The sequence below is a fragment of the Balaenoptera acutorostrata genome, chromosome 2 (assembly GCF_949987535.1).
Source record: "Balaenoptera acutorostrata chromosome 2, mBalAcu1.1, whole genome shotgun sequence".
NCBI lineage: Eukaryota > Metazoa > Chordata > Mammalia > Artiodactyla > Balaenopteridae > Balaenoptera > Balaenoptera acutorostrata.
The window spans coordinates 164,746,379-164,768,179 of record NC_080065.1 but is presented as its reverse complement, the minus strand read 5'-3'; the positions used below and the strand labels follow the sequence as shown (position 1 = coordinate 164,768,179).

General features: G+C 39.3%; 1 protein-coding gene across 1 annotated transcript in view; it reads right to left on the bottom strand.

Moving 5' to 3' along the window:
- SIMC1 (SUMO interacting motifs containing 1) overlaps positions 1-21,801 on the bottom strand; it is a 97,791-nt gene that overhangs the window by 38,607 nt on the left and 37,383 nt on the right. The window contains exons 2-3 of the mRNA XM_057540005.1: positions 4,822-6,372; positions 242-474 (exon numbers count right to left, since the gene is read on the bottom strand). Coding sequence (XP_057395988.1) covers positions 242-474; positions 4,822-6,372 — 1,784 coding nt within the window. The remainder of the gene's footprint in view (positions 1-241; positions 475-4,821; positions 6,373-21,801) is intronic.

The following is a 21,801-nucleotide window of genomic DNA, read 5'->3' as shown; positions in this document are numbered from 1 at the left end:
ACCATTTTTGAATGAATTAAGTCACATCTTATTCCTAGGTTTCTAGTAACATGAGTCATTAAATTCTCTTTTACCAGCTGTTAAAGCCAGTTTGGATTGAGTTTCCTGTCACTTGCAATCCAAATAATACTAATATACTAAGTCACCCTCTCTATGGTTAGATGAATAAATCTTAGGCAAGAGAAAGTTGTGCCCTGAGTCCGGGTTCCCCAGAAGATTTGCCAAAAGCTAAGGTTCATACTGTTGAATTTTCATGAGAAGCATGTAGGCCTCCTTTAGAACATCCACAGTCTCAGAGCCACTGAGCAGGATTTTCTGGATGATGTGAGCCACAATTTCTCTGGGTGGGTAATGCTGGGGTGACACAAAGTCCATCAAAAACTGCACAGTCCCCAGGGGAAAGTTTTCTTCAATGGTGTTTGTTACCATCCTTAGTCTTCGATGAGGGATAGGTTCTAATTTTTGACCTTTGTTCTGCAGAGATAAAAAGAAATAAATTAGGGTGGGTTTCTATAGACATAAAAGCAAGAGGTTGAAGACAGGGAAGTTTTCCATGCATTTGAAATATTCATAATTTAAAAAATTGAGACTGGAAAGCCTTATCTAAAAAATTTCTAATGACATGGGAAAATGCTTATATTAAGTTAACAAATAAGAATACAAAGTTCTGGGCTTCCCTGGTGGTGCAGTGGTTGAGAATCTGCCTGCCAATGCAGGGGACACGGGTTTGAGCCCTGGTCTGGGAAGATCCCACACGCCGCGGAGCAACTGGGCCCATGAGCCACAACTACTGAGCCTGCGCGTCTGGAGCCCGTGCTCCGCAACAAGAGAGGCCGCGATAGTGACAGGCCCGCGCACCGCGATGAAGAGTGGCCCCCACTCGCCGCAACTAGAGAAAGCCCTCACACAGAAACGAAGACCCAACACAGCGAAAAAATAAATAAATAAATAAATAATTTAAAAAAAAGAATACAAAGTTCTACATGTAACATGATTTCATCTGTGTTAAAATATAGCATTAGAAAGGAAAGTACAAAAGATTTAAGAGCTAGCCTAAGTTGAGTTTGGAATAAGGGTGATAAGATATTTAGGGGTAGCTATGATACTATATCAGATACTGAAACAAAGAGATGAATTAAGATGATTTAAATATGTTTTATTGTTAGAAGAAGAACTCCATTTTGTTGATTTTTTTTTTGAGTCAACAGTAAATATTAAGTTGCTTCACCCCCTACCCCAACCACCAAACAGTATGTATATAAAGAATGAGAGAGAATGTATGAAAAGTGGTTTTCTATTATCTGGGTGGTGAAATGATGGATGATTTTTCCTCTATATGTTCTTTTGTATTTTTCAATTTTTCTGTATTAGACACATCATCAGAAGAAAAACAAACATTAAAAAGTCTGATATAATAACAACAATAATTATAATAATAAGTTTTAACATTTAACTTATCCTCACTTAATTCTCTCAACAACTCTAAGAAATACATGTTATTATTATTCCTATTTTATAGATAAGGAAACTGAGATTTAGAGTGAGAATTTTTCATGCAATAGATGGCAGAAGCTGGTTTCATACAGCGGTATAACTCCATAGCTACCATCTAAACTCAAACTCTCTATAAACAACAAAACCAACAATAATAAATATATTATTGTTAAAACCCCCAATTATTAAAAAATTTAAAGTGTCTACACATAAAAAGGCAACTAGGAAGGAAATACACCCAATTATTAACATTAATAAATGCTGACTGATGGCATCATGGGTAATTATTTCTTAAACAAGCATTATTTTTAAAATCTGAGAATAAGTATTAATTTTAAAACACAAGCCAAACAAAGTTTGATAGTTTATGTATAACAGAAAAACAGTGATGGCTGGAATTGCCGTCTGGGGAGAGGGCAGTTAGCTTTCTGGAAGAGAGAAGTCCAGTTAGCTTTCTTATGTCTCAGGACACCTGAGGGTAACCCCTGATCTTGCTGATAACTCAGAGGAGTTAAGGCTAATGGCTGGTTAGTGGCAGCATGGACACTGGCTAAGAAGTTCTTGGGAGAATTTACTGTATAGCACAGGGAATTATATTCAATATGCTGTAAAAACCTATAATGGAATATAACCTGAAAAAAATAACGGAATCACTTTGTTGTATACCTGAAACTAACATAATATTGTAAATCAACTATATTTTAATAATATAGTTATATATTATTAAATATATATTTAATATAATAAATATATTTATTGGCTATAAATGGTTATAATAAGTATTATTATAGCCATCCTAGTGGATACAAAGTGGTATCCCATTGTGATTCTGATTTGCAGTTCCCTAATGACTAACGATACAGAAAATCTTTGGAGAAATGTCTATTCAAATCCTTTGCCCATTACTAATATACTACTGTAAATCAACTATACTTCAATAAAAAAATAATGTACTGACCAAAAACCCCAATGAATTAGAATAGAATAGAAAATAAAGTGCATCACACTAAAAAAAAGTTCTGGGGGGAGAATGACTTAGTGAAGAAGTACTTATAAAAAGCCCAAAAGTAATCAAAAGAGACAGAAAAGATTTACAGATGTATTCTAGATGGCTGAGATTCTTTGAGAAGGTAAGAAATAAAGATGAAGAAGAAAAAGCCACTCTGTGTAGCCTAATTGCCACCTTGTAATCTGAGCTATGTGTACACATAAGGTGGACCTGTATCCACTGATGGCTTCTTTGGTTGTGTAGCACCTACAAAGCACACAGCCTTGACTAGGTAAACAAACTTTCTCAAGTCCCCCAGGTGCTCAATAATGGAATGATGTATTGCCAATAGGAGGCAAACCCACAGGAAAAAAGAGAACGAGCTAGTGTTGGGGAGAGTCATTCAGAAGGAGGAGACATAAAACCTACTAGAAGATAGAACAATTAAAACGAGAGAAAAAAATTCACTCTCCAGGGGCAAATCAATGTGAATGCCTGACACCCACTAAGCTGGATTATGGATTGCTCCAACAGGAGAACGCACCTTTTGAATTCTTGAACAACTTCAAGCCAGTCTTAATGTTGGGAATGTGGTTAGGTATAATGAAAAAAAGCTTCATGTTATGGGACTTAGCCACAATTTTTTTTTCTTACACATCTAGTTTAGTTCTTAGAGATCAATGAAGACTAATGGGAAGTAGCATTCCCGTTAAAATCTTAAAATTGAGCTGGAGAGGGTGTGGAGAAAAGGGAACCCTCCTACACTGTTGGTAGGAATGCAAACTGGTGCTGCCACTATGGAAAGCAGTATGGAGGTTCCTCAAAAAACGAAAAATAGAGCTACCATATGTCCAGCAATCCCACTCCTGGGCATATATCTGGAAAAAGATGAAAACTCTAATTTAAAAAGATACAGGCACTCCAATGTTCATAGTAGCACTATTTACAATAGCCAAGACATGGAAACAACCCAAGTGCCCATCAACAGATGATTGGTTTAAGAAGATGTGGTATACACACACACACACACACACACACACACACACACACACACACACAGTGGAATATTACTCAGCTATAGAAAAAGAATGAAATAATGCCATTTGCAGCAACATGGATGGACCTAGAGAATATCATACTAAGTGAAGTAAGTCAGACAGAGAAAGACAGATATTATATAATATCACTTATATGTGGAATCCAAAAAAATAATACCAATGAATCTATCTACAAAACAGAAACAGACTCGCAGACATAGAAAACAAACTTATGGGTACCAAAGGGGAAAGGGAGGTGGGGAAGGACAAGTTAGAAGTATGGGATTAACAGACACAAACTGCTATACATACAATAGATCAGCAACAAGGATCTACTGTCTAGCACAGGGAACAATATTCAATATCTTGTAATGATGTGTAATGGAAAATAATCTGAACAAATATATAATTGAATCACTTTGCTGTATACCTGAAACTAAAACAATATTGTAAATCAACTTCAATTAAAAAAAAATCTTGGACTTCCCTGGTGGCACAGTGGTTGGTAATCCGCCTGCCAATGCAGGGGACATGGGTTCGAGCCCTGGTCCGGGAGGATCCCACATGCCACGGAGCAACTAAGCCCGTGTGCCACAACCACTGAGCCTGTGCTCTAGAGCCTGGGAGCCACAACTACTGAGTCCACGTACCACAACTACTGAAGCCCGCAGGCCTAGAGCCCATGCTCTGCAACAAGAGAAGCCACCGCAATGAGAAGCCCGCGCACCGCAGCCAAGAGTAGCCCCCCTTTGCTGCAGCTAGAGGAAGCCTGCGCACAGCAATGAAGACCCAACGCAGCCAAAAATCAATCAATCAATCAATAAATTAAAAAAAATCTTAAAATTGAATTTCCTCCCCCAAAGTTAGAGAGTAACAATTTTGAAGGTACCAAAGTGTCATGAGTATTATTATCTCTGTGATATGGAAGCTGTAATGAGGGCATCAGGAACTGAGGAAGGAAAGGCAGAGAAATTGAGAAGTATTTGATGAAGGCCTATGATGAGCCAGACACCCCAACAGGCACTTTACATATTATCTCCTTTAATGATACTGTGAGGTATGTTCTTATCTCCATTTTATAGATAAGTAAAGTGACTTCTTCAGTGCCAGATTTTAAGTGTGGGGCTGAATTTGAACCCAGATCTGATTCTACACTGAATGGTTCCACAGTGGGAGAAAGATAAAAATGTCTTAGCTCAGCTGGGCCTGTCCTCTCATGCATGGACTCCTGGTAGCATACTAACGTCATGCTAGGCCTATACAAAGGACACCTGATCCCCAGGGGAAGACATGTTAGCTCACCTCTCTTGTGTCTTTATCTGGTATTAGTGTCTGGAAGAAGAGGTGATGCACCGGAGGTCGTAAGAAGTACTTCAGTCTATGCAGGCATGGTCTGTTGTACAACCCACCTTGTGGTGTTCGTGCTTGCACCTGGGTAGATCCGGGGTTGACAGGCTCTGACAATGATATCTTTTTTCTGGCTGGAGTTTCTGTGACAGAGAGCCAAGGAACTTTCTCTAAGGAAGTTTCAAACTGTGGAGACTGTGGGCTGGGAGAGCAGCTTGGAGAGGATGGAGCTGAGACATCCATAGGGGTGTCATGGTTCTGTACATCATTTTGCGGAGAGTCAGGCCTAAGTTTTGGTAAATGAGGCAAGTCTCCAAGTGTGTGTGGCATGTCTTCTGGCAAGCATGACATGTCCCCAGGTGAATGTAGCACATCTCCTGATAAGTGTGGGACTTCTCCAGGTGAATGTGGTACACTTCCTGGTGACGGTGGAGTGTCTCTTGGTGACTGTGGTACATTGGCTGGTGACTGTGACACATCTGCTGGTGACTGTAGGACATCTGCTGGTGACTGGGGCACATCTCTTGGTGACTGGGGCACGTCTCCTGATGACTGTGGCCTGTCTCCTGATGATTGTAGCATATCTCCTGGTGACTGTGGCATGTCTCCCAGGGACTGTGGCATGTTTTGCAGGTGTGCCACATCTTGTGGATACGTTATGTTTTGAGGTGGGCCTGGTACATCTTGAGGTAGGCCCAGTGAGTCTTGAGGTGGACACAGTGAGTCTTGAGGTGGGCTTTGTGAATGTTGAAGTTGCCATGATGAGTCTTGAGGTGGACTTGGAATATTCTGCTGAGCGCATGGCACATTCTGAGGGCGTGGCACATCTTGAGGAGGGCATGGCCCTTCTTGAGGCAGGTGAGGCAAAGTTTGTAGTTGGCACTGCATGGTTTGTGATGGGCATGACAAGGCTCGCGGTGGGCATGAGGAGGCTCGTGGTGGACATGATGAGGCTCGCAGTGGGCATGGCAAGGCTCTCAGTGGGCATGGCAAGGCTTGTGGAGGGCAAGGCACATCTTGCTGTGGGCATGGCAAGGGTGCCCTTTGATTGCTACGGCTACCATTATTGCTTGTTGCGGGGAGGGAGTGAATATCTGAAGATAGCTGTAGGCTTGCCAAGAAGCCGAGGTCACCTTTGAATATGGTTGAGCTACAATTCGGCTCTCCTGGATAAACAGAGTCCCCACTGATGGACGTAGGGAGTTGGGGACCTTCAAATGCAGTTTCTTCCAAAAGGTCCAAATCCACAGGATCACTGTTAATGATTCTCCGTGCTGCAGGCCGAGAGCTTCTGTCTACCTGCCCTTCCATCACCTCTTTGCTGGAGAGGCTGGCACATGCTTGAAGACTGGCTGGCTCTTTCTGGGAAGGAGCAACAGGTTCTAGAGTCAAGTCAAGAGTGGCAATAGGTCTATTTTCTTCCTCAGATCCTGTTAGGTCAATCACACAGAGTCCATTGCGATCCTTTGCCCTTGGTCTGGTTTCTCTAGTTAAGTCAATGAAGTCCTGTTGAAAGATTGTGAGAAGATAAGAGGTCAAGTAGGGGTCTTAGCTTTATCTAAGAGGACTTAAAGCTTAGCTTTTAAGGATAAACCATTGTACCTTTTCACTTCACTGACAATTTATATATCTTATATAACATAAGCGTTAGTTTATTTCCTTTGGCCAAAATTTTCCTCTGTCAAAGCTGCCAATTTCTACACCTTCTTAAACTATCCAAATGCTACAAGCACATAACAGAGGACACAGGGGGAAATGTTTTATGATCCAAGGTGGACAGGGGAGTAGTAGAGAAGATTTCAACCTTAAGTCAAAGTAAAAAGCAACCTTTGTTTGGAAAAGCAAATACACAGGATAACCTACAACAGAAGCTAAAGAAGGGAAACTAATATAAGAGAATCTACTTTGTGCTAAGAATGTATTGAGTGCTTTCACACATCTTTAATTTTCACAATGACCCTGTCAGGAAGGCATTATCATCTCTATTATACAGATGGGGAAACTAAAGTTCAGAGGGGTTAGGTTATTTACCTATGGATTATATAGCTATGTAGCAGAGACAGACATTCAAACCCAGGCCTGTATCCTTCTTTCCCTGTTAGGGCCTAGGAATGTACAACTTCATTCAATGTATAATCAGCCTATAGTCAGATATGGAGGATAATACACTAAGGGTTATAAAACTAACCATTGTAAGTCTGAGCCTAAATTAATTACAAAAAACCTCCTATATTCACCACCATTCCTTGGCAAAATGATTGGGTAGTTCACAAAGCCTGATGATGCCAGCCAGAGGTACTGTAAACAACCTCTGTGTCATGAGCCAGGAACAATATTGCTCTGCCTTCCAGGTGTCTCCTCACTTGGTTGGGTACCAGTGCCACTGATATGTCGGGTGCTAATTGCTGGGCTAGCAATGCTCTTGCTGCTACTACAGCTACCGTGCTATTTCTTTTAATAGATGTGATGGTCACCACTGGCACCAAAGCAGGACACAGGATTCTGCGTGGGTCAAGTGAGAAGCTGGCATGCATCTCATCTTGGAATAGGGATTGCTTGGTGAAACCTAATGCCTCATTCCTAAGAAGCAGCCATATAGTATCACTGCCTGTCTACTGCTAGCTGAACTCAACATAAATAGCTGCAAAGGTCTGAATTCAACTCCTATTCCACCACCAGCTCCTAAAATGCAACATTACCATGTCTCTCAATTAAAACCCACCATATGAGCTACAGAATAAAGGGCAAATGCTTTAGTAAGACTCATAAAGCCCTTCATAATTCAGCTTCTTCTTGATTACTCTTCCTCCTCGTGTGCGCAAATCACACAGAACTACTTCAGATCCCCAAATGTGCCATGTTTTCTCAAGTATTTCTATCTTTATGTTTGTTTATGTTCTTTCTTTGGTCTGGAGTGATTATTATCCCTTTGATTGTTTGGAAGTTTCTTGTCTTTCAAGACTCAGCACAGATATCACTGTATGCGAAAATTCTTCCAGATCACTTCTTGTCCCAAGTTAAATTATTAATTTTCTCCCTTATATCCCCAATTCATCTGTACAAACCAAAAAGGTTTATCCCAAAGAATTTGATGTTTTTAAATGATATTGAAAATGGAAATAATTTTTTGTCATTTTCCAATTATTCATTGCTAGTATATAGAAATGCTGTTGATTTATGTATGTATATTATCCCTGTATCCTCTGACCTTGCTAAATTCACTTACTAGTTCAAGTAACTTTTTATGTAGATTCCTTAGGGTTTTCCATATAAGAAATCATGTCTGCAAATAAAGGAGTTTTACTTCTTCCTTTTCAATCTGCATGCCTTTTATTTCTTTTTCTTAACTATTGCAATGGCTAAGGCATCCAGTATAATTCTCAACAGAAGTGATGAAAGCAGACATCTGAGACTTTCATCATTAAGTATAACGTTAGCTGTGTTTTTTTCATAGATGCCCCATATCACGTTGAGAAAGTTCCCTTCTTCTCCTTGTTTTCTCAGAGTTTTAAAGAAAATATTTATTTATTTATTTATTTTGGCCGCACCGGGTATTAGTTGCAACACGCAGGATCTTTGTTGTGGCATGTTAAGTTGTGGCATGCGGGCTTCTTAGTTGCAGCATGCATGTGGGATCTAGTTCCCTGACCAGGGATCGAACCTGGGCCCCCTGCATTGGGAGCATGGAGCCTTACCCACTGGACCACCAGGGAAGTCGCGTTTTCTGAGAGTTTTAATTGGAAATGGTTGTTAAATTTAGTCAAATGATTTTTCTGCCCCTGTTGAGATATTCTATGATTTTCCTTTGTATATTAATATCAAAAATTATATTCATTGATTTTCTAATGTTAAATTAATCCTATGGAAAACTCCACTGGTTATGATGTATTTTTTTTTCTATATTGTTTGTTTTAATATATCAATATTTTGTTAAGAATTTTTGCATATTTATGAGGGATATTAGTTTGTAGTTTTCTATTCTTGTAATTTCTTCTACTGATTTTGCTATCAGAATAAAATTGGCCTCATAAAATGATTGGGAGCTATTCCCACCCCCTCTATTTAGGTTGTGTTGGATTGGTACCATATCTTTCTTCAATGTTTATAGAAATCACCAGTGAAGTTATCTGGGCCTGAAATTTGCTTTGTAGGTAAAATTTAGTAGACATAAGGCTATTTACATTTTCTACTTCTTCTTGTGTTAGTTCTGTGACTTATGGAATTTGTTATTAAAATTATTAGCATAAAGCTGTTCACAACAGTCCTTTATTATCTTTTTAATTCTATACCCTGTATAGATTTATCCCCAATTTTCTTTTTTTATTCCCAGTATTGGTAATTTGTATCCTTTGCATTTTCTCCCCTGATCAGCCTAGCTAGAAGTTTATCAGTTTTACTGATCTTTCCAAAGGACTGGCTTTTTCATCCATTCCCTTTATTTCTATTGTTATCATTATTATTTCCTTCCTTCTATTTACTGTGGATTTAATTTGCCCTTCTTTTTCTAGCTTCTTAATGTGGAAGCTGATACCTTGATTTTCAAACATTAGAAATGTTAGAAACATTTCTTTTCTAACATTAGCATTTAAAGCTAAAAATTTCCCTGTAAGTACTGCTTTAGCTTCATCCCACAATTTTTTTTTTTTAATTTATTTATTTATTTATTTATCACTGTGTTGGGTCTTCGTTTCTGTGCGAGGGCTTTCTCTAGTTGTGGCAAGTGGGGACCACTCTTCATCGCGGTGCGCGGGCCTCTCACCATCGCGGCCTCTCTTGTTGCGGAGCACAGGCTCCAGACGCGCAGGCTCAGTAACTGTGGCTCACGGGCCCAGTTGCTCCGTGGCATGTGGGATCTTCCCAGACCAGGGCTCGAACCCGTGTCCCCTGCATTGGCAGGCAGATTCTCAACCACTGCGCCACCAGGGAAGCCCCATCCCACAATTTTTAATACACAGTCACTTTATTATCATGTAGTTCAAGCTTACCTTCACCATGGTCAGAAAACAAACCCTGTAAGATTTCAATCCTTTGAAATACACTGAGACTTATTTTATGTCCTAACACATGGCCTACTGGCTGAACGTTCCTTGTACACTTGAAAAAAATGTGCATTCTGCAGTTGTTGGATATAAATGCCAATTAGGTCATGGTTGCTGATAGTAGCTTTTAGATCTTTCATTTTCTTCACCTTTGAGGGGATGAAGTTGTGCTATCAAGTACTGAGAGAAGTGTATTAAAGTGTCCAGGGGAGAGATCTTCAAGATGGCAGAGGAGTAAGATGTGGAGCTCATCTTCCTCCCCATAAATACATCAGAAATATACATCTACATGTGGAACAACTCATACAGAACACCTACTGAACGCTGGCAGAAGGCTTCAGACTTCCCAAAAGGCAAGAAACTCCCCACGTACCTGGGTAGGGCAAAAGAAAAAAGAAAAAAACAGAGACAAAAGAATAGGGATGGGACCTGCACCTCTGGGAGGGAGCTGTGAAAGAGGAAAAGTTTCCACATACTAGGAAGACCCCTAACTGGCAGAGACAGGGGGTGGGTGAGGGGTAAGCTTCAGAGCCACAGAGGAGAGTGCAGCAACAGGGGTGCAGAGGGCAAAGTGGAGAGATTCCCACACAGAGTATTGGTGCCGACCAGCACTCGCCAGCCTGAGAGGCTTGTCTGCTCACCCGCCAGGACAGGTGGGGACTGGGAGCAGAGGCTCCGGCATAGGATGTCAGATCCCAGGGAGAGGACTGGGGTTGGCTGCATGAACACAGCCTGAAGGGGGCTAGTGTGCCACAGCTAGCAGGGAGGGAGTCTGGGAAAAAGTCTGGAACTGCCTAAGAGGCAAGAGACCATTGTTTCAGGGTGCACGAGGAGAGGGGATTCAGAGCACCACCTAAATGAGTTCCAGAGATAGGCGCAAGCCGCGGCTATCAGGGTGAACGTCAGAGATGGTTATGAAATGCTAAGGAGGCTGCTGCAGCCACCAAGAAGCCTGTGTGCAATCACAGATCATTATCCACACCTCCCCTCTAGGGAGCCTGTGCAACCCGCCACTGCCAGGGTCCTGTGATCCAGGGACAACTTCCCCAGGAGAACACAAGGCACGCCTCAGGCTGTTGCAACGTCACGCCAGCCTCTGCCACCACAGGCTCGCCCTGCATTCAGTACCCCTCCCTCCCCTGGGCCTGAGTGAGCCAGAGGCCCCTAATCAGCTGCTCCTTTAATCCTATCCTGTCTGGGAGGGAACAGATGCCCTCAGGTGACCTATACGCAGTGGTGGGGCCAAATCCAAAGCTGAACCCCAGGAGCTATGCGAACAAAGAAGAGAAAGGGAAATTTCTCCCAGCAGCCTCAGGAGCAGAGTATTAAATCTCCACAACCAACATGATGTACCCTGCATCTCTGGACTACCTGAATAGACAACGGATCACCCAATATTGAGGTGGTGGACTTTGGAAGCAACTGTAGACTTGGGGTTTGCTTTCTGCATCTAATTTGTTTCTGGTTTTACGTTTATCTTAGTTTAGTATTTAGAGTTTATTATCATTGGTAGATTTGTTTATTGATTTGGTTGCTCTCTTCCTTTTTTAAAAATATATAGATATATATATTTTTTCCTTTTTCTCTTTTCATGAGTGTGTATGTGTATGCTTCGTTGTGTGATTTTGTCTGTATAGCTTTGCTTTTACCATTTGTCCTAGGGTTCTGTCTGTCTTTTTTTTTTTTTTTAAGTATAGTTTTTAGTGCTTGTTATCATTGGTGGACTTGTTTTTTGGTTTGGTTGCTCTCTTCTTCCTTACTTTCTTTTTTTAATTACTTTTCAACACTTTTATTTTTAATAATTATTTTTTATTTCAATAACTTTATTTTGTTCTATTTTATTTCTCTCTCTTTCTCCCTTTTCTTCTGAGCCATGTGGCTGACAGAGTCTTGGTGCTCCAGCTGGGTGTCAAGCCTGTGCCTCTGAGGTGGGAGAGCCGAGTTCAGGACAATTGGTCCACCAGAGACCTCCCAGCTTCACGTAATATCAAACTGCAAAAGCTCTCCCAGAGATCTCCATCTCAACGCTAAGACCCAGCTCCACTCAATGACCAGCGAGCTACAGTGCTGGACACCCTATGCCAAACAACTAGCAAGACAGGAATAGAACCCACCCATTAGCAGAGAGGCTGCCTAAAATCATAACAAGGTCACAGACACCCCAAAACACACCACCGGACATAGTCCTGCCCACCAGAAAGACAAGATCCAGCCTCATGCACCAGAACACAGGCACTAGTCCCCTCCACCAAGAAGCTTACACAACCCACTGAACCAACCTTAGCCACTGGGGGTAAACACCAAAAACAACGGGAACTACGAACGTGTAGCCTGCGAAAAGGAGACCCCAAACACAGTAAGTTAAGCCAAATGAGAAGACAGAGAAACACAGCAGATGAAGGAGCAAGGTAAAAACCCACCAGACCAAACAAATGAAGAGGAAATAGGCAGTCTACCTGAAAAAGAACTCAGAGTAATGATAGTAAAGACGATCCAAAATCTTGGAAATACAATAGAGAAAATACAAGAAACATTTAACAAGGACCTAGAAGAACTAAAGAGCAAACAAATAATGATGAACAACACAATAAATGAAATTTAAAATTCTCTAGAAGGAATCGATAGCAGAATAACTGAGGCAGAAGAACGGATAAGTGACCTGGAAGATAAAATAGTGGAAATAACTACCTCAGAGCAGAATAAAGAAAAAAGAATGAAAAGAATTGAGGACAGTCTCAGAGACCTCTGGGACAACATTAAATGCACCAATATTCAAATTATAGGAGTCCCAGAAGAAGAAGAGAAAAAGAAAGGGACTGAGAAAATATTTCAAGAGATTATAGTGGAAAACTTCCCTAATATGGGAAAGGAAAGAGTCAATCAAATCCAGGAAGCAAAGAGAGTCCAATACAGGATAAATCTAAGGAGAAACATGCTAAGACACATATTAATCAAACTATCAAAAATTAAATACAAAGAAAAAATATTAAAAGCAGCAAGGGAAAAACAACAAATAACATACAAGGGAATCCCCATAAGGTTAACAGCTGATCTATCAGCAGAAACTCTGCAAGCCAGAAGGGAGTGGCAGGACATATTTAAAGTGATGAAAGGGAAAAACCTACAGCCAAGATTACTCTACCCAGCAAGGATCTCATTCAGATTTGATGGAGAAATTAAAACCTTTAGAGACAAGCAAAAGCTAAGAGAGTTCAGCACCACCAAACCAGCTTTACAACAAATGCTAAAGGAACTTCTCTAGGCAGGAAACACAAGAGAAGGAAAAGATTTACAACAACCCAAAACAATTAAGAAAATGGTAATAGGAACATACATATCGATAATTACCTTAAATGTAAATGGATTAAATGCTCCAACCAAAAGACACAGACTGGCTGAATGGATACAAAAACAAGATCCATATATATGCTGTCTACAAGAGGCCCACTTCAGACCTAGGGACACATACAGGCTGAAAGTGAGGGGATGGAAAAAGATATTCCATGCAAACGGAAATCAAAAAAGCTGGAGTAGCAATTCTCATATCAGACAAAATAGACTTTATAATAAAGACTATTACAAGAGACAAGGAAGGGCACTACATAATGATCAAGGGATCAATCCAAGAAGAAGATATAACAATTGTCAATATTTATGCACCCAACATAGGAGCACCTTAATACATAAGGCAAATGCTAACAGCCATAAAAGAGGAAATCGACAGTAACACAATCATAGTAGGGGACTTTAACACCCCACTTTCACCAATGGACAGATCATCCAAAATGAAAATAAATAAGGAAACACAAGCTTTAAATGATACATTAAACAAGATGGACATAATTGATATTTATAGGACATTCCATCCCAAAACAAGAGAATACACTTTCTTCTCAAGTGCTCATGGAACATTCTCCAGGATAGATCATATACTGGGTCACAAATCAAGCCTTGGTAAATTTAAGAAAATTGAAATCGTATCAAGTATCTTTTCCGATCACAACACTATGAGACTAGATATCAATTACAGGAAAAAATTTGTAAAAAATACAAACACATGGAGGCTAAACAATACACTACTAAATAATCAAGAGATCACTGAAGAAATCAAAGAGGAAATCAAAAAGTACCTAGAAACAAATGACAATGAAAACACGATGACCCAAAACCTATGGGATGCAGCAAAAGCAGTTTTAAGAGGGAAGTTTATAGCAATACTATCCTACCTCAGGAAACAAGAAACATCTCAAATAAACAACCTAACCTTACACCTAAAGCAAGTAGAGAAAGCAGAACAAAAAAAACCCCCAAAGTTAGCAGAAGGAAAGAAATCATAAAGATCAGATCATAAATAAATGAAAAAGAAATGAAGGAAACAATAGCAGAGATCAATAAAACTAAAAGCTGGTTCTTTGAAAAGATAAACAAAATTGATAAACTATTAGCAAGACTCATCAAGAAAAAAAGGGAGAAGACTCAAATCAATAGGATTAGAAATGAAAAAGGAGAAGTACCAACTGACACTGCAGAAATACAAAAGATCATGAGAGATTACTACAAGCAACTATATGCCAATGAAATGGACAACCTGGAAGAAATGGACAAATTCTTAGAAAAGCACAACCTTCTGACACTGAACCAGGAAGAAATAGAAAATATAAACACACCAATCCCAAGCACTGAAATTGAGACTGTGATTAAAAATCTACCCACAAACAAAAGCCCAGGACCAGATGGATTCAAAGGCGAATTCTATCAAACATTTAGAGAAGAGCTAGCACCCATCCTTCTCAAACTCATCCAAAATATAGCAGAGGGAGGAGCATTCCCAAACTCATTCTATGAGGCCACCATCACCCTGATACCAAAACCAGACAAAGATGTCACAAAGAAAGAAAACTACCGGCCAATATCACTGATGAACATAGATGCAAAAATCCTCAACAAAATACTAACAAACAGAATCCAACAGCACATTAAAAGGATCATACACCATGATCAACTGGGGTTCATCCCAGGAATGCAAGGATTCTTCAATATACGCAACTCAATCAATGTGATAAACCATATTAACAAATTGAAGGAGAAAAACCATATGATCATCTCAATTGATGCAGAAAAAGCTTTTGACAAAATTCAACACCCATTTATGATAAAAACTCTCCAGAAAGTAGGCATAGAGGGAAACTACCTCAGCATAATAAAGGCCATATATGACAAACTCACAGCCAATATCATTCTCAATGGTGAAAAACTGAAACCATTTCCTCTAAGATCAGGAGCAAGACAAGGTTGCCCACTCTAACCACTATTATTCCGCATAGTTTTGGAAGTTTTAGCCACAGCAATCAGAGAAGAAAAAGAAATAAAAGGAATACAAATTGGAAAAGAAGAAGTAAAACTGTCACTGTTTGCAGATGACATGATACTATACATAGAGAATCCTAAAGATGCTACCACAAAACTACTAGAGCTAATCAATGAATTTGGTAAAGTAGCAGGATACAAAATTAATGCACAGAAATCTCTTGCATTCCTATATGTTAACCACAAAAAATCTGAAAGAGAAATTAAGGAAACACTCCCATTTACCACTGCAACAAAAAGAATAAAATACCTAGGAATAAACCTACCTAAGGAGACAAAAGACCTGTATGCAGAAAACTATAAGACACTGATGAAAGAAATTAAAGATGATACAAACAGATGGAGAGATATACCATGTTCTTGGATTGGAAGAATCAACATTGTGAAAATGACTATAGTACCCAAAGCAATTTACTGATTCAGTGCAATCCCTATCAAACTACCAATGGCATTTTTCACAGAACTAGAATAAAAAATTTCACAATTTGTATGGAAACACAAAATACCCCGAATAGCCAAAGCAATCATGAGAAAGAAAAATGGAGCTGGAGGAATCAGGTTCCCGGACTTCAGAATATAGTACAAAGCTACAGTAAGCAAGACAGTATGGTACTGGCACAAAAACAGAAATACAGATCAATGGAACAAGATAGAAAGCCCAGAGATAAACCCACGCACATATGGTCACCTTATTTTTAATAAAGGAGGCAAGAATATACAATGGAGAAAAGACAGCCTCTTCAATAAGTGGTGCTGGGAAAACTGGACAGCCACGTGTAAAAGAATGAAATTAGAACACTCCCTAACACCATACACAAAAACAAACTCAAAATGGATTAAAGACCTAAATGTAAGGCCAGACACTATAAAACTCTTAGAGAAAAACAGAGGCAGAACACTCTATGACATAAATCACAGCAAGATCCTTTTTGACCCAGCTCCTAGAGAAACGGAAATAAAAACAAAAATAAACAAATGGGACCTAATGAAAGTTTAAAGCTTTTGCACAGCAAAGGAAACCATAAACAAGACAAAAAGACCACCCTCAGAATGGGAGAAAATATTTGCAAATGAAGCAACTGACAAAGAATTAATCTCCAAAATTTACAAGCAGCTCAATATCCAAAAAACAAACAACCCAATCCAAAAATGGGCAGAAGACATAGACATTTCTCCAAAGAAGGTATACAGATTGCCAACAAACACATGAAAGGATGCTCAACGTCACTAAACATTAGAGAAATGCAAATCAAAACTACAATGAGGTATCACCTCACACCAGTCAGAATGGCTATCATCAAAAACTCTACAAAGAGTAAATGCTGGAGAGTGTGTGGAGAAAAGGGAACCCTCTTTCACTGTTGGTGGGAATGTAAATTGATATAGCCCCTATGGAGAGAAGTATGGAGGTTCCTTAAAAAACTAAAACTAAAAAAAAAAAAAACCCTAAAAATAGAACTACCATACGACCCAGTAATCCCACTACTGGGCATATACCCCGAGAAGACCATAATTCAAAAAGAGTCATGTACCACGATGTTCATTGCAGCTCTATTTACAATAGCCAGGACATGGAAGCAACCTAAGTGTCCATCAACAGATGAATGGATAAAGAAGATGTGGCACATATATACAATGGAATATTACTCAGCCATAAAAAGAAACGAAATTGAGTTATTTCTAGTGAGGTGGATGGACCTAGAGTCTGTCATACAGAGTGAAGTAAGTCAGAAAGAGAAAATCAAATACCGTATGCTAACATACATATATGGAATCTAAAAAAAAAACCAAAATGTTTCTGAAGAACCTAGGGGCAGGACAGGAATAAAGACGCAGACGTAGAGAATGGACTTGAGGACACAGGGAGGGGGAAGGGTAAGCTGGGATGAAGTGACAGAGTAGCATGGACTTATATATACTACGAAATGTAAAATAGATAGTGGGAAGCAGCCGCATAGTACAGGGAGATCAGCTCAGTACTTCGTGACCACCTAGAGGGGTGGGATAGGGAGGGTGGGAGGGAGACGCAAGAGGGAGGCGATATGGGGATATATGTATATGTATAGCTCATTCACTTTGTTATAAAGCAGAAATTAACACACCATTGTAAAGCAATTATACTGCAATAAAGATGTTAAAAAAAATAAAGTGTCCAACTAAGATTGTGGCTTTGACCATTCCTCCTTTTCGTTCAGTTAGTTTTTGCTTTGTGTCTTTTGAAATTCTGTTTATTAGGTGTATATACACTTATAATTATTATACCTTCTTAATGTATTAACCCATTTATCATTATTAGGATTATCATTTATCCTCTTAGTCTACAGCAATCCTCCTTGTGCTGATGTCTATTTTTATTTTATTAATAGAGCCACTTTAAATTTCTTATGCATACTGTTTGCATGGTATATTTCTTCTATCCTTCTGTTCTCCATGTACTTGTGTCTTTGTATTTAAAGTGCATCTCATATAAATAGCTCATAGTTGTTACTGCTTTTTCGTCTGGTCTGACAACCTCTACCTTTTGATTCGTTTTGGGGTCATTTACACTTAATTGGTGATATATTTGCTTTTATATCTATAATCATGCCATTTATTTCCTATTTTTCCTATCTGTTCATTGTTCTTCTGTTCCTCCCTTCCCACCCCACTTTGAATTAATCATATATATTTTTTGCAATTCCATTTTAATTCCTTCGTTGGTTTACTAGCTATATTTTTAAATTATATTTTTAGCGGTTACTCAGATGATTACAGTATGCAAATTCAACTAACCCAGTATACTTAGAAAAAATATTAAAATACTTAAGGTAAAAATGTAGGAACCTTAAAAAATATTCCTCTTGCCTTGTGCCCCATTCTTTTTGTTGTCATATATATTTTACCTATATATATTATGAACTCATCAATAGAGTATAACTATTTATTTTCAGTTATTTGTCTTTTAAGGAAATTAATAGAAGAAAATATTTTCTTTTTACATACATATTTACAATTTCTAGCTCTCTTCATTCATTTTTGTAGATCCAAGTTTCCATTTGGTGTCATTCCCATTCAGCTAAAATTTCTCATAGTGCAGGTCTGCTAATGACAAATTCTCTCATTTTCTGTTTATCTGAAAATGTCTTTATTTAGTCCTTTTTAAAAAAAATTTTTGGCTGTGTTGGGTCTTTGTTGCTGCATGTGGGCTTTCTCTAGTTTTGGTGAGCGGGGGCTACTCTTCATTGTGGTGCATGGGCTTCTCATTGTGGTGGCTTCTCTTGTTGCGGAGCATGGGCTCTAGGTGCACGGGCTTCAGTAGTTGCAGCACGCGGGCTCAGCAGTTGCAGCACGTGGGCTCACTAGTTGTGGCTTGTGGGCTCTAGAGCACAGGCTCAGTTGCTGTGGCACATGAACTTAGTTGCTCCACGGCATGTGGGATGTTCCTGGACCAGGGATCAAACCCATGTCCCCTGCATTGGCAGGCGAATTCTTAACCACTGTGCCACCAGGGAAGTCCCTGTCCTTATTTTTGGAGGACAATTTTCCATATATAGAATCCTTGGCTAAAGGTTTCTTTTTTCCCTTATTTGGATATAAGGGAAATGTCAGTCCAATGTCTTTTAACCTCCAGTTTCTGATAAGAAGTCAGTTGTGTTTTGGTTTTTTCTTCGGCTGCACTGCACGGCTTGCGGGATCTTAGTTCCTCAACCGGAGAATAAACCTGTGTCCTTGGAAGTGAAACTGCGGAGTCCTAACCACTGGACCACCAGGGGTTTCCCAAGAAGTCTGTTGTTAATTGCACTGTGTTTCCTATATGTAACATATTTTTTTCTGGACAGTCAAGGAGTGGTTTTCTTTGTGTTCATCTTGCCTTGAGTCTGCTGTGCTTCGAGGATCTGTAACTTATTATTTTTTTTCCCCACCAAATTTGAGAACATTTCTGCCATTATTTCTTCAAAAAAATTTTTTATAATTACCCCCACCCCTCCTTCTAAGACTCTAATTACCCATATTTTGAATTATTTGATATTTCCCTACAGATCTCTGAGGCTCTGTTCAATTACTTCCATCTTTTCCTCCACTCTATTCTTAAAATTGGGTGATTTCTATTGTTCTATCTCAAACATTGCTGTCACTCCCGCCCACCCCTACATCCTGCTTTCTTTTCTAATTTACTGTTGAGCCCATCTAGTTATTTTAAGATTTTAGTTACTGTATTTTTAAACTCCCGAACTTTTTTTTTTTTTTTGCTTAACATAACATAACTTTATTGTCTCACAGTTCTGAAGTCCAGAAGTCCAAAATCAAGGTGTCAGCAGGGTCATGCTCTCTCTGATGGCTGTAGGAGAGACTCCTTCCTTGGCTCTTCTAACTTCTGGGGTTTATTAGCAATCCATGGCACTCCTTGGCTTGTAGATGTGTGTCTTCACATTGTCTTTCCTCTGGACGTGTCTATCTCTATATCCAAATTTCCCCCTTTTATAAACTGAATTTCTGCTGTTTATTGTTTCCATTTTCTCTGTTGAGATTTTTCTATCTATTCATTCATTGATGTCATATTTTCTTTAATTGGATGAACATATTTATAATAAATACTTTGAAGATTTTTGTTAAATCCAACACTTAGGCTCAGAGTCAGTTTCTATTGACTGCCTACTTTTTTCCTCCTGAGTATGGGTCACACTTCTGCTTCTTTACATGTCTAGTAATTTTTGGTTGAAAATTGAGTATTATAGGTAATACACATAATGATTTGATGGTTTTCTTACAAAAACTGTCTTTTCATTGTTGTTGTTGTTCTAGTAGATAGTTAATTTGCCTGAACTCAAACTGCAAGCTTTTTCTCCCTGGCACAATGTAGGTGCCGATATCTTTGTTCTTATGGTTTCCAGCTGCTGCTCTTTTAACCTGGCCTTTTGGTGGTGGGCAGCAGGGTGGTTCTCTCTTGTGCCTGCCTAAATTTGGCTATCAGCCAAAGATTTGGGCAGATTTTACTCTAATTTTGGGGTTTGCCCTTCCTGTCATTCTCTTGCTTCTGGGGATTAGGGATTGCTTCCCTAATTATTTGCTGCTCTGCCATCCTTGACCTCTATCCCCTGACATTTCAAAAGCATAAAATTTCAGCTTTCTGTCACCTAAGTGGCAAATGATTGGGGAATGCAGTTCATTAAAAGAGCAGCAAATTCACAGATACTGCCCCATGCAGCTATCTTTCAAGAGTAGATTTCTGTCTAGTGTCTGCCTGATTTTTCCCTGGGCCCTCAGGGAATATTTTGTCAGGTAAAGTAGTTTCACATATTGGAAGTACAATTCAACTGCCTTTCTCCACCTTGGAGAGAGCTTATTGCTTCTGTCTTTGATCACTCCATAGCACTCTATACATACCAGTATCACTTTAGTACATATCACAGAGCACCTGCTTATCCTCTCCCCCATTAGACGTAACTTATTTTTGTATCCTGTGTCCTTGGTACCTGCATAGTATTTTAGACTCAACAAATGATAAATGAATAAATTTAATCTAATAACAATTGTTTATTTATCCTCTCATCTCATTGTCCTCTGATAGTCCTCCTAACTCCTAATTAAGTAATTTGCTTTTTCATCACATATTACTCTAAGTTTTCACAGACAACAAATTATCCTTCTAATTTTAATAATTATGTCACCAGACAGAAATACAGATGACTAAGGCTCTCCAATAGTTTGTATCTGCAGAATGAAACACAGCAACAAGTCCATAAAGCCCTTGTCCACTCCATTGACCCTATTTTCAAAACTAGATGCCTCACAACAACCCTGTGAGGTGAATATTATTCACATTTTATAGCTAAAAAAACTAAAACTCAGAAAGCAGAATAGTTTTCTTTTGGATTTCTGGACTTGTTTAAATCAGAAGTCTCAGATTCACCTACACATGCCAAGGTGCTTGTCCAAGGCTTATTTCCTGATTATGGTGCTGAAAATGGTATTCACTCTTCACTGCAGGTTCAGCTCATGGTTTTGGTTTTATTTTTCTCCTTGGAGATTTCTGTTAATTCCTGCCAGCCCAGCAAGCAGGAAAAATTAGTTTCATTCAGGATCTAGTTGTTGTTTTAGCAGAGAACCCTTTAAAGTCAGTCATACTGCTGAAGGCAGAAGTTCCTGGGTTCAGGCCTCTTTACAAGATCCCAGTATTAGTTGCTTATCTTTCCCACTAGGACTGAGTATAATGCCGTAGTGACTGGCACAGCATCTGACAAATGGAAAAGTGCTCAAGTAACATAAAGTGAATAAAAAAAATAATTTTGAGGGGGAAAGCTGATCTTCCATACCTCACATATGGAACTTCCATTCAATAAGACTGAAAATAACAGAGATACTTCAGGTTTCTCTCCACCTATCACTCTTCCACAAGGAAAAAGAAATGGCGTCATTATTTAGGTGAAACTAGAACCAAGGGCTGAACCAGGAGCCCCCCTTCTTTGTTTTAAGCCCTCTACCCTAAAGATACTATCTGCTTTTTCCTTGGGTAAGGTTACCTTGAAGCTTGTTAGGTAGGAAGGGGTCA